An 11,648-nucleotide genomic window follows, 5' to 3' on the forward strand; every position below is an offset into this window, starting at 1 on the left:
GTATCCCTCCTACTATATCCATTGTGGAGTGCTTTCTCATCCTTTTTTTAGCATTTTTTTTTGTCTGACACGATTCGCCCGTAGCGTTTCCGACCAAAAATAATACTGTAACAAATAGCTGAAACTCATGGGAGAGAAAATGATAGTATCCACTCCTTCCATCGACACTTTTAGCTTTGAATAACTACAGTCATTGTTTCTTTTTTTCTTTTTCAACGACTGATCTCTCTGAACGTATATATATATATAACATAATATGTTACTGTCATTGTCCATCAGAATGTATATCGAAACCATGGGAGAAAATTGACAACTTCTTGTTTCTCGACCCTTGATAAGCTTATATAAAGTTTGCATACATTTCCAAACAAAACAACATCATCTGCCTTCTTTCTCTGAGCGGCTTGAAGCAGGTTGTTCTTCTTGTTCAAACAACTGCAAATTTTTTACTTTTCTTTTATCAAACACACTTTTTCTGTCTCTCAACATCTTGGTTATAAAAGGGGGCCAAAAAAGACTAAAAAGATCTACTATCTCTGTTGCACTATTCCCCCAAAGTAACACATCAATAACAAAAACAAAAAAAAAAAAAAAAAACCAAAAGAGGATGAGAATAAACTTTCCAGGCACTGCAAAACGAAAACTCGTTGCGGGCTCTTCCATCTTTTGTTCCTATTATTCAATGACACACATTATACGAAAGAGCAATAGTGTGATTTTCAAACTATTCAAGAGCCACGATGTCTTGACCTTTTTGCTGACCATGACGGCAACCGCTGCCACATCCTCCTTACTCTATTATCTTGTGTTTTCATCCTCCTCGCCCACCAGAACCAACAAAGCGAGCCGAAAACCAACAAAAGTCGAGGATAGAAGAGCAATTATATCAAAGAGAAAAATGTTGGAGAGCCCAGAAGAGCGGTATGCCAGTTTGAGGGTAAGAGCAAAGTGACGGAGAGAGAGAGAGAGAGAGAGAGAGAGAAAGAGAAAGTCGTGTCTAGGCTATATGTCAAGCATTTGTATGGCGGAATAGTGAAGTAGCTCCCTACTTTTTTTTTCAATTATCAAATAACAGATTGGAAACCGGTTTCTGAACCCTTTTGAAGAATGGACAGATATCCCTTTTTATAAAACACTTTTCTTCTGGTTACGACGCTATAAAGGTAATGGGATACCTCGAGATGAAAAGGTAAGCAAGAGGGAAAAAATAAAATAAAAAAAGTGCGTGTCATTCAAAAGCAGACACTAGGTTATGTGTACTGATGCCGTCGTAATGCAACAGGCACTTGAACAAGCTCTACCGACCCACAAGCCTGATTTTGATAGAATTAAAAATAAAGAGAATGGAGTGACATTTACATGGTTTGGGTAAGTAGTCTAGCCTATGTCGGCCAGTACCTTATTTACAATTCTCATAGGTGCTCTACTGTTATTGTATTTGTCTTTAGACAGTCCACATGCCTGATGACGATTGACGGAGTAACCATTTTGTCAGACCCGGTTTTCAGTAGCAGATCGATCAATAACTATATAGGCCCGAAACGATTAAGGCCGATTTCTTGCTCATTAGAAGAGGTGATACATCTTGTAGATATTGTTATCGTATCTCATGATCATTTTGACCATTTGAGTAGGTATCCTTTAAAGAAAACATTTATCTCGTATGCTTGAAAAAGTTGACTCAACATACTATTTATCTATCTATCTATCTATCTATCTATCTATCTATCTATCTACCTACCTATCTATCTTTGCACAGATGAAAAAGCTGTAGAAACCCTGGGCAATTCAGTGGTGTGGTATGTCCCTCTCAATTTAAAACGATGGCTCAACGCCAGAGCCATTATAAATGTAGTAGAATTAGACTGGTGGCAGGAAACGTTTTATCCATTTTCTGATCTCATGATTGCTTGTGTGCCTGCGATGGTAAGATAGATTCATAAGTAACATAGCCATGATAGAACATGAGAGTTCATTAGAAAATGATATACATGTTTCTGTAGCATTGGAGTGGATCAAGGACACCTTTTGAGAAAAACAATACCCTTTGGTGCAGTTATGTCATCAAATCAAAAAACAACACCCTATTTTTCTGGTAAGGAGCCTTTGAAAGGCATTTCGAGATCATGCGGCTGTGGCACTAGCCTGAAGCACACTCACATGGATGTTTATTAGTGGTGATACAGGGTATTCTTCGGATCTGTTCAAGGCGATTGGCAGAAAATACACACCGTTTACATTAGCGGCTATACCTATAGGCAGCTTCCTTCCGACGCACTTGATGCAACACCTTCATATGGGACCTGAAGACGCTATTAAAGCACACTTGGATTTAAACTGTCCACGTCTCTCTGTCGGAATTCATTGGGGAACATTCATGATGTCGGATGAATATTATCTAGCTCCAAAGCAAATACTAGAAAAAGCCTGGGCAGAATGCAAAAGGACCCTACTGGCTCGTGACTCACAGACAGAAGACAGAGTGGGTTCCTCAAGTGCCATCATCGCCCCTCCTACTCATACGCGTGACCCTCCGTCCGTAAGCGAAACAAGGCCTGAAAATAGCATGACGGATCGCGCAGAACAAACAGAGCAGGGTCTTTTACTGACAGAGTTCATTACAACCGCTTTCGGTCAAACAGTCAATTTAATTTAGACAAATAACAACAGTTGACGTTCATAAATGCAGTCTTTAGTAAAATGTACTTTTTATTGATCGGCTGCCCCTCTTTTCTTTTCTTTTTTTTTTTTTGTTTTCCTGAAAAGGAAATGCCCATGTTCCTCCTTTTAAACGCGACAGAAAATTGGTTCAAAATCCCGAAAAGGAACCATCCGCGTTTTGCAGTAGAAGGCTCAATCTAAACAAAAATTTGGATTCTTATTAAAGAAAGCGTTTACCGAAAATTAGTGTATTCTATGCTTGGTTTACAAAGAAAATCTCATACCAATAGCGCCAGTAAAATTAAGCTTGGAAGACATGTAAACGATAAAAAGAGCATACGTTTGTTTCAAAACATCATTTATCTCATCGACGATGCCTTGTCTGATCAGCAGCAAAACAATGTAAGTGAAATGTTCACGATCTCTAAAACAATAAAACGTAAAACCAACTTAAACGTAACTTTGTGGCCTCGTTTTGACTTTTACAGTTGGTCAATTTACTCAATAATAATGGCGGATTACCTGCTGGCAATGATAAGAAAGCAAATCTATATGTGTCACAAAGCAAACCCTATGTATTAGACGAGAGCGTTACGTCTGTTACTGTAAGCATTGAACGCAACCCATATTTATCTCTGACGCACTGGGTGCTTGTTCTCTTCTAACCTTCACATCCAGCCTTTATGGGTGGAAAAAGCTATTGCTAACGGCTTTGTGCATGAGTAAGTCCCACACCTATGATTAGTAGAGACTCCAAAAATGAGCTTGTTTAACACTCTAACACGACAAAAAGAACACACTATTATATTCCAGGAAAGAATCAGTTTTTGTCAGGGGAGGTGCTATTATTATTGGATGTAAGTATTGTGTAGCAAGCTTACTGCGTGGTAGGAATATATCGCAATCATGTAATACCATTCCGCATTAGTTGCCCGACGATAGCGCTGTCATTTTTGAGCAGATCGAGAAATTTGGTGGACAGTACCGAGACGATATTACAGATGATCTTACGTGCCTCGTTTGTATCGAGCCAAGAGGGGTAAGTTACTGTTTGCATGAAGAATCCCTATACTACAGGCACATTGAGCTCCTCCGCTTCCCTTGATTCAGGTACAATATAACGCTTGTAAGGATCAGGATATTCCAGCGGTCCTGCCACAATGGTTAGACGACTGCTTACGTTATCATTGTAGACTAAAGTATGAACGTTACCGGTTTCCTTCACCCTCCATCTACTACCAACATAACCCTCATCAGCCTACCCTTCACCCCTACCCAACGGACATGAAAATAGTGTCGACTTTCTTGCCGTCACCTCAGAATATTGAAAGCGAATTTGGCCCATCGTCGCCGAAAGCACATTTATTCAAAAATGAAATCATTTATATCGGAAAGGACGTGATGTCAGACCATCGTAAAACGCCCTTAATACCCATCATCATCAATTATATCAAAAGGGCCGGTGGTCATGTTCTTTCAGAATACAATCGTCATCTAGTTACCATCGTCATTTTGAAATATCGATCCTCTTTGGAATACAGACAAGCGTTACAGGATGGGAAATGGGTAGCCAGTTTTTGGTGGCTATCCAATACCCTAGCGAGAGGATATTTATGCGACCCGCGGAGCACTCTCTTAGACTATCCTGTACCCAAAGTCGGAATACCTGAAATGCGTCATTGTGTAAGTTTACTTTTTTTCCATCTCCTAGTGAAAGGCTTTTTGCCACAGAAGAGTTGGCTGCTGACCTCGTTTTTTGTTTTTATACATTTTGCTAAAAAAAAAAAAAAAAAAAAAAAAAAAAGATAATTGCAGTGACAGGCTTTAAAGGAGCAGCCAGGTCGTTTATCAATGTTTTGATCGTTGCAGCGGGCGCGAAATTCTCAGCAGAAATACAAGCTGATACAACGCATTTGATATGTGGAGGGTAAGTATCATAAAACTGATAGGAGAGAGAGCATGCAAGAACTTTTTTGTTTTTGTTGACTTTTTCAAAATTGCTTTATTTATTATTGTTTGGCTGTGCCCAACCCTACAGTGGATACGGGAACAAATATGCACAACTTTTTAAATACCCTCACGTTATCAAGGTCAACCATTTGTGGTTGGAAGATTGCTATACACATTGGAAAATGCTCGATCACACCAAAGATCCACGCTATACGTACATACCTGACGACAATTCACTTCTTGCAGACACCGTTGGGAAAACAAGCCTTTTACAGCACGTTTTAGATCACTGGAAACATGACACGATAGAGGCTGAGCCAAAGGTGATTTATGAAGAATATCAACAAGAAAACGTGAGTAACAATGACGACGGTTTTGTGAGAGAGCGTAAACCGCGAAAAGCAGCTTTACGCGCATTAAGTGTATTGAATGATATTGTGATACCTGATGTAAATGCATACGAAAAGGAGCTCAAACAGAAACGTTAATACCTGGGCCCACATTATACTCAAAATAAAAGAAACATGCGGGAATTTGTGACAAATGCCACACGTACAAAATAGAGAGTACCTAATCAAATCATATAAATATCTTTGTATTTCTTTTTTTTTTTAAAAAAAAAAGAAAGAAAAAAGATTCATCTGTTTATTGATTATTGGACTTGGGATTTTTTGAATTACTTAACTCGAGGTTTTTTTTTTTTTCTTTTTTGGCATGTGATAAGCACAGAATATACAAGTTCTCGTTTACCAATGGATCTCATCCACTTGTTTCTGGGATCTAACTTTGCCAAGGTTGATGAGGTGTAGATTGTGCTTGTTGGTTATAATAGTCAGCACCATAGGTAGGCGTGTAGCCAGCTGAACTATAACTTTGAGCTGGGGAATCAAAACGTGCTTGTTTAGCAAATCCATAATTAGGATCGTCAATGGCTGGCCTTTTCATAGCGGCAGGAGAAGGTAATGGATCTTCTCTGTTAAATTCTGTTGATACAGGTAAGGACATTCTGTTGAGAGCGGTGATGGAAGTACCTCGCTGTAACAAATAATCTCTATATTGTACGCGAATGGAAGTATGTGATTCCTTTGGTAGGTATTCGAGTGCTCTATCAAACACATTTACGATTCGTTGTTCTGCTGCTTCATCTAAAGAAAAAAAAAGGGGGGGGGGAGGCGAGTTAGACGAACAGATAATTCAACATTTGGCTAATAACATGCTGTTATCCTTATTACCATAAAAACCTAGTTCGAAATTGATATAATTGATCCAGAAATATTTGCTTTGTGGGTACATGGTCGATCCTGTAGCATATATTTCTCTTGCTTTATCCGGTTGGTTCGTCTATCAATTAAAAGATGAATACAGTTTAAGTAACTCAGTGATCGCCTCACTATTCATACTTTCTACTCACTTGTTGCATGTATTTAGCGTGTTCAACCGTGAAAAATGCTTTAGCAGCATCATTGATTTGATTATACTGTGTATAGCTGTTGAGATAACCTTCATAAGAAGAAGGATCTTGGCGTCTTTCGAAATGAATATAATTCAAAATCGCTTCAACATTTGAGGGTGCTAGCAAGAAAAAAACCAGTCAGCATGCGATTGAATATAGGCGGGAGGTTATTTCTGTCAACTCACAGGCTTCTAAAATAGTTCTATAGATTTTTCGAGCATCATCTATCTGACCCTCTTCTTCAAGAATCTGAGCAAGCAAAATTTTAACTGTAGGTTTTTCTTTCGGAAGGAAAGTATAGGCAGCTCTTTCGTAGGCATGTCTTGCTTCGACAGTCATATTATTCTGCATCAGCCATTGACCATATCTGAACCAAAATTCCTCATATTGTGCCTGATGACAGGAAGGATCGATTAGACTTCACTTTTCTTTTCTGCGGGTGTTTACTAACATTGCTCCTACTTACACAAGGGACAAGGCACCGTTCATACAATGCACGGATGCGAGCTATATCACCTACCGATTCCTCGAAATCAAGGTATTTATTCCAATTTTGCAATTGCGGTCTGTCTAAGGGCTTCACATGGAAATAAGATCTTTTGATCTCGGCTTCATAGACCCAGCGCTTGTTGGTACCTTCTTGGGTATTTTTATAAATAGCAGCTGTTTGTGCGTCCATCTTTTCTCTGAGAGCTTTATCAAGATCCTCTTGAGATAAGTTGCCTTTTTCCTCTTGTATTTCGCGTGTAAAATTATTTAATGTTGTGACATCAAGGACTTCAGATGGGTTGTTGTTGCCTTGTGTGCGAAGAGCGCGCCACTTTTCGTAGTAACGAGCATATTGGTGCATAGGAATAAGAACAATTCGGTCGAGTAAAGCAAGTACACGCTTAGAGTCGGCAAACTGCTTTTCGGCAAAATTTAAATATTTGTCCCAAAAAGGATGAGCAAGGAAGTCCAAACCAACATTAGAAGCTGCACGCTCCATCAACCTGAAAAAGAAAGCAACGCAGGTTGGTTCACATTAGGAAATAAAGCTTTTCATCATCGTGTTTTCTTCGAATATTTCTCATCTATATACCTTTCAATTTCTTCATTAGATGCTGACTGTGCAATCTTGTAGTCAATGTAATGATTCCACAGATCGATAGAATTGTGAATAGCTGCAACACCTCTTTCGTACGTCTAAAATGAACAGGAGCATTGGGGGGAGGGGATCAGTCAGTAACTCTATTGATAGTACAGTTGACGATATCCTTTTTTACTTTTTCACAACCCTCATCACCGTGAACGGCAAGCTCCCAATCAGCATATTTCTTCCAGTAACCAAAGCACAAAGGAAATTTGGCTAGGAAACTGTCATAAACACTTTCTAAGCGTGCTATATTTTCTGGAGGTGAATCTTTTGTAAGACCACCTTCGGGTGCCTCTGCTAGTCGTATGAGTTGTTCCCATGAGGTGAAGTCGTCAGGCGCATTACGGACTACTTGCCAAAGACGGTCCCATTCAGTTGAGGCTGTAGCAGCAATTTCAGCAGACATTTTGAGTCAAAGGTGTGGAAAAAAAGGGACGATGAATTTGCTTGAAGAAATACAGACACACACACGAAAGGTATTTTTTTTTTCCCCTACTTGCTCCTCCCCTATAACTACAAAGTCACACTTTCCGGGTTTCTCTTTTTTATTTCAATGGTCCGGCTTTGGGGGAATCATCTTACACACCCCCCTTGTTGAGAAAGAAAGTTAGAAGAAAATGAAAGAGCTTTCATCATGTTTAGAGTCTGCATATGTCCCTCATTAAAGAGTAATCGAACACATTGTACCGCGAAAAAAGCTTTTGAGTTTATACGACATTATAAGATACCAGTGGGTGGAGCATGGACACCTGAAGAAGACGCCCTTTTACGCAATTACAAAGGGTCGAAAGAAAGTATTCCATGGAAGGACTTTGTTGAACAGTATCTACCGAATCGAACCGTGTCACAGTGTAAGAGTCGTTGGAACATGCATGGAAAAAATGCATACGGTGGAAGTTATTTTAATTTGCAAGAGAAACAGCAACTTCTGGATGCCGTACAAGTGCTTGGTACGGATTGGGAAAGAATAAGTGCGACTGTACTGCCTCATCGTCCCCCAGAGAGACTTTGCGATGAGTATCGCCATTTGACCGAAAAAGCAAGCAATTGGAAACGTAGGGCGTGGAGCTCAGAAGAAGATAATATCCTGCTAAAAGCTGCCAAGGAGCATGGTCCTGCTTGGACTCACATATCTAGAAACTATCTACCGTACCGTGCCCCTGCCGTGCTTCGCAACCGATATTGTCATTTAATGGCTTCAAAGATGGATTGGCCAGATGAAGAGGTAGCTCTATTAGAAAAATTGGCTATACAATTCGACTATGATTGGTCAGAGGTGGCCAAAAAGTTTAGCAATGGAAGACGACCAGAACATTGTCTACAAAAGTGGCTTGATGTCCAACGAGGTTTCAATCTCAAAGATAAGAGTAACAATAGTAAAATTGACGCATGGACAGAAGATGAAGTGAGAGTGTTTTGGGAGACTTTGGATAAATGCAGTGGTGATCTATCAAGGCTGGCACATCAATTGCCAGGAAGGAATGATCATAGTTGCCGATATAAATTCTGGGCTACTTTATGCGACGATGATGAATTTCTAGAAGCTCATGGAAAAGAAGCCGAGCAATCCAGACACGAATTCCCATCGATGTACCGCGCCAGAATAGCAAGGTTATACAATAAATGGCTACACATCAAATCAAGCCCCGTTTGGCCAGAAGATCAATTAGAGAAACTGCAGAGCCTTGTGAAAGACCAGCAAGCGATGAAGAAGGAATTATTGCAGTCCGATTGGGAAGCCATTGCAAAAGAGTTCCCGTACAAAAGTATAGCGGAATGCAAATATCAGTATAACCATTATGTGAATGCAACATTTGCTGAAGGGGGGTGGAATTTTGATGAACTGCTAAAATTAGTTGAGCTTGTGTATAAGTACAAGATGAAAACTCAAGACGAAGAGAATCTATGGGAACATGTGGCAAAAGAATTAAATACAGGACATTCAGCAAATGCCTGTCAAGCGAAATACAATTATATGAAACGCATAGGCCGTCGATTTGTGATTTAATTTATTTAAATGTGAATAGCATTGATACATCTACAAATATTTATGTTATGTACATTGTACAACAACAAAAAAAATAAAAAGGATAATAAACTATAGTATACACTTTTTTAATTCTTGCCTGCCAGAATCTTATTTTTTTTTTTTTTTTTTGCCGAGCTTAGAATCATTGCGTATCTCACATATGGAAGAAATAGAGCCTTTCATTGAATCTTTCGAAATTTCTTCTCAAACATGTTAAACCCAGCTTCATCGAATATGTCAAAACTAATTGTCAAGTCATCATGCCACCCAGTTTAATGAGGATTGGTTTTGGTTTGCTCTATATTGTATGTGCAACGCGAAAAACGATATTTGGATGCGCAAAAACTGATAATTCTAATGGGCAAACTGTGAGCGTTATGCCCAAATTTATTGGTTGAAGTATGCCAAAAGTAATAGTATGACATGCAAAACGTCAAAGCAACAAAAAGCAATGCAGCAGCTAATCCTTTTTGGCTGCTTTGAACATGAGTCTTTTCCTTTTTTTGTGTAATTTCGGGCCATTCAATTTATGTGATGGGCCGCAGAGAAATGAAAAAAAAAGGTAAAGATCTTCCAATATTCTCCAGACGTCATGATTCATTCATTGGGTTTACTTTTATTATTTGTTCTTTTTTTGTGTTTCAGCTTTTTTTTTTCTTCTTCTTTTTGCTAGTATTCTGTAACTCTCTCTTTCTATTTTCATTATAACAGAAAACAAAAAAATGCAAGTGGCGACAAAGATTGCCAAACAGAAAATACTGGGACAAGTAGCTGACCGTGTGCATGAAAATCAGCCCAGCTTTGAAACTGATCCTGAAATCATAGCTGCTACACAAGAAGCCGCGGCGCAAAAAAAGCAGCATTGGTACAATATCAAAAAAGTGAAAGCGACGCCTGACCTCTTATTAAACAAGGAAGAGCGTAACATTTTGTTAAAGGTGAAAAAGAGAGCATGGTATTTGGATAAGGGGTGCCATTGTTGCTGCTTTAATATTGGATTGGACGGTATCATCGGTTTCATACCTGGCATTGGAGATGTACTGACAGCTGCCATGGCTCTGCAATTGATCAGAACAGCATCTAAAGCCAATTTACCAAAGCATATCCTAAGCAGAATGATGATGAATGTTATGTTTGACTTTATGGTAAGCGATACAAAGACGACTATGATCTCATTTTAGAAAGAAAGATATTCATGATGAGTTTTACCCTTAGCTCGGTCTGACACCTATTGCCGGTGATATATTGGACATTTTCTTCAAATGTAACTGGCGTAACGCTATGTTATTAGAAGAGTTCTTGATCAATCGAAGAATGGATGAGATCAGGTTAGAAAAAGGAAACAGGAACGCACAACCTCCGCCTGTTGAAATTCATGATGATAACACGATCATTACAAAACCACGGTATTTGGATGGTGGTGATGGAAGCAGTACTGCTGATGCGACATTGAAAAAACCTGCGCCGCCAACAACAGCAAAGCATCACCACCATCAATATGGTGCTGTACCAGAAGTACCACCTAAACTTCCACCCAAGGATACGAGATGGCCTCGATCCAGTTAGTAAACAACAATTGTTTTCAGTCTCTCTCGTCCGCTAGCATTTGCTTGACCTCCCTTTTTTTTTCCTTTCTCTCTTTTTAATGAAGATATCCTATACTGCTTATATACTTACATAAACAAATTTTATATCTATTGTTCTATGGATATGTTTTTTTGTTGTTTTTTTTTTATTATAAGTGTACTAATGAAGCAAAAAGCACTTGATTGTTGGAACAGTGTGTTGAATTTACGCGGCTCTTGTTGGGTCGGAATGAGTAATTGCTACCAATATAAAGATGGCTCTATGAATTGATTAATGTAATTGGGTACAGACTGACTTCCTAATGATCTTATAGCATATATTACTGGAGCCATCAAAGAAAAATGATATATTCGATGTTGTCATGGAATAATACTAGGTGACCTGTATATGAGAGCAATTTACTGCAATCCGACAACTCTTTCAAATATTATTAGGCAGAATTTAAAATAGTAGGGTGTACGAGGGATAACAAAGGAAAATCACCACTCTATAAGGTGGCAGAGATAGAAGGCTACAAAAACTGGATAAACCGTCTCAGTCATAAGTGCCGGACTATTGGTGGCAAAATGTCTTTATTTAAATCCCTTCCATCGTGGCGACGAGCCTTGGATGCCGAGTTAGGCCTAGGCCTAGCTCGGTAGGGCAGCTATTATGACAAACCTACACTTGGTGCTGCCTGTTAAGTTTCTATGCCTAATGTATAGGAATGAGCCAATATGTCATACCATTTTTTTCGTAGTTCTTTTTTTTACTACCTTTATTTGTCGTTATCATGCTTTGGCCAAATAAAACTGTCTTGATTGTCTTGGATTTTTCATAATGGAACTCGTTTT

At 39.0% G+C, this 11,648-nt stretch overlaps 5 protein-coding genes across 5 annotated transcripts; 4 read left to right on the forward strand and 1 right to left on the reverse strand.

Moving 5' to 3' along the window:
- Positions 1 to 582: 582 nt before the first annotated feature.
- Positions 583 to 2,721, forward strand: BDF20DRAFT_864846 (beta-lactamase superfamily domain-containing protein). Its single transcript, XM_053080758.1, has 7 exons — positions 583 to 937; positions 1,076 to 1,189; positions 1,283 to 1,368; positions 1,449 to 1,630; positions 1,760 to 1,926; positions 2,004 to 2,095; positions 2,176 to 2,721. The coding sequence occupies exons 1-7, from the start codon at positions 608 to 610 to the stop codon at positions 2,654 to 2,656; spliced, it is 1,452 nt and encodes a 483-aa protein (XP_052937302.1). The 5' UTR covers positions 583 to 607; the 3' UTR covers positions 2,657 to 2,721.
- Positions 2,722 to 2,748: 27 nt separating this feature from the next.
- On the forward strand, positions 2,749 to 5,374 carry BDF20DRAFT_864853 (uncharacterized protein). Its single transcript, XM_053080759.1, has 8 exons — positions 2,749 to 3,063; positions 3,150 to 3,266; positions 3,340 to 3,383; positions 3,455 to 3,518; positions 3,590 to 3,700; positions 3,772 to 4,344; positions 4,467 to 4,588; positions 4,700 to 5,374. Exons 1-8 carry the CDS (start codon positions 2,917 to 2,919, stop codon positions 5,097 to 5,099), a joined length of 1,578 nt encoding a protein of 525 aa, XP_052937303.1. The 5' UTR covers positions 2,749 to 2,916; the 3' UTR covers positions 5,100 to 5,374.
- Positions 5,375 to 6,001: 627 nt separating this feature from the next.
- Positions 6,002 to 7,605, reverse strand: BDF20DRAFT_818686 (uncharacterized protein; the record flags this gene model as incomplete). The annotated part of the gene is made up of 5 exons (XM_053077399.1): positions 6,002 to 6,183; positions 6,250 to 6,457; positions 6,531 to 7,056; positions 7,146 to 7,249; positions 7,330 to 7,605. The coding sequence occupies 5 exons, from the start codon at positions 7,603 to 7,605 to the stop codon at positions 6,002 to 6,004; spliced, it is 1,296 nt and encodes a 431-aa protein (XP_052937304.1).
- Positions 7,606 to 7,668: 63 nt separating this feature from the next.
- On the forward strand, positions 7,669 to 9,325 carry BDF20DRAFT_864861 (uncharacterized protein). Its single transcript, XM_053080760.1, has one exon. The coding sequence runs from the start codon at positions 7,834 to 7,836 to the stop codon at positions 9,205 to 9,207; it is 1,374 nt and encodes a 457-aa protein (XP_052937305.1). The 5' UTR covers positions 7,669 to 7,833; the 3' UTR covers positions 9,208 to 9,325.
- Positions 9,326 to 9,870: 545 nt separating this feature from the next.
- Positions 9,871 to 10,962, forward strand: BDF20DRAFT_955967 (uncharacterized protein). Its single transcript, XM_053084914.1, has 2 exons — positions 9,871 to 10,373; positions 10,444 to 10,962. The coding sequence occupies exons 1-2, from the start codon at positions 9,951 to 9,953 to the stop codon at positions 10,792 to 10,794; spliced, it is 774 nt and encodes a 257-aa protein (XP_052937306.1). The 5' UTR covers positions 9,871 to 9,950; the 3' UTR covers positions 10,795 to 10,962.
- The last annotated feature ends 686 nt before the right edge of the window (positions 10,963 to 11,648 follow it).

Source organism: Mycotypha africana, assembly GCF_025528875.1.
Source record: "Mycotypha africana strain NRRL 2978 chromosome Unknown BDF20scaffold_4, whole genome shotgun sequence".
Classification (NCBI taxonomy): domain Eukaryota; kingdom Fungi; phylum Mucoromycota; class Mucoromycetes; order Mucorales; family Mycotyphaceae; genus Mycotypha; species Mycotypha africana.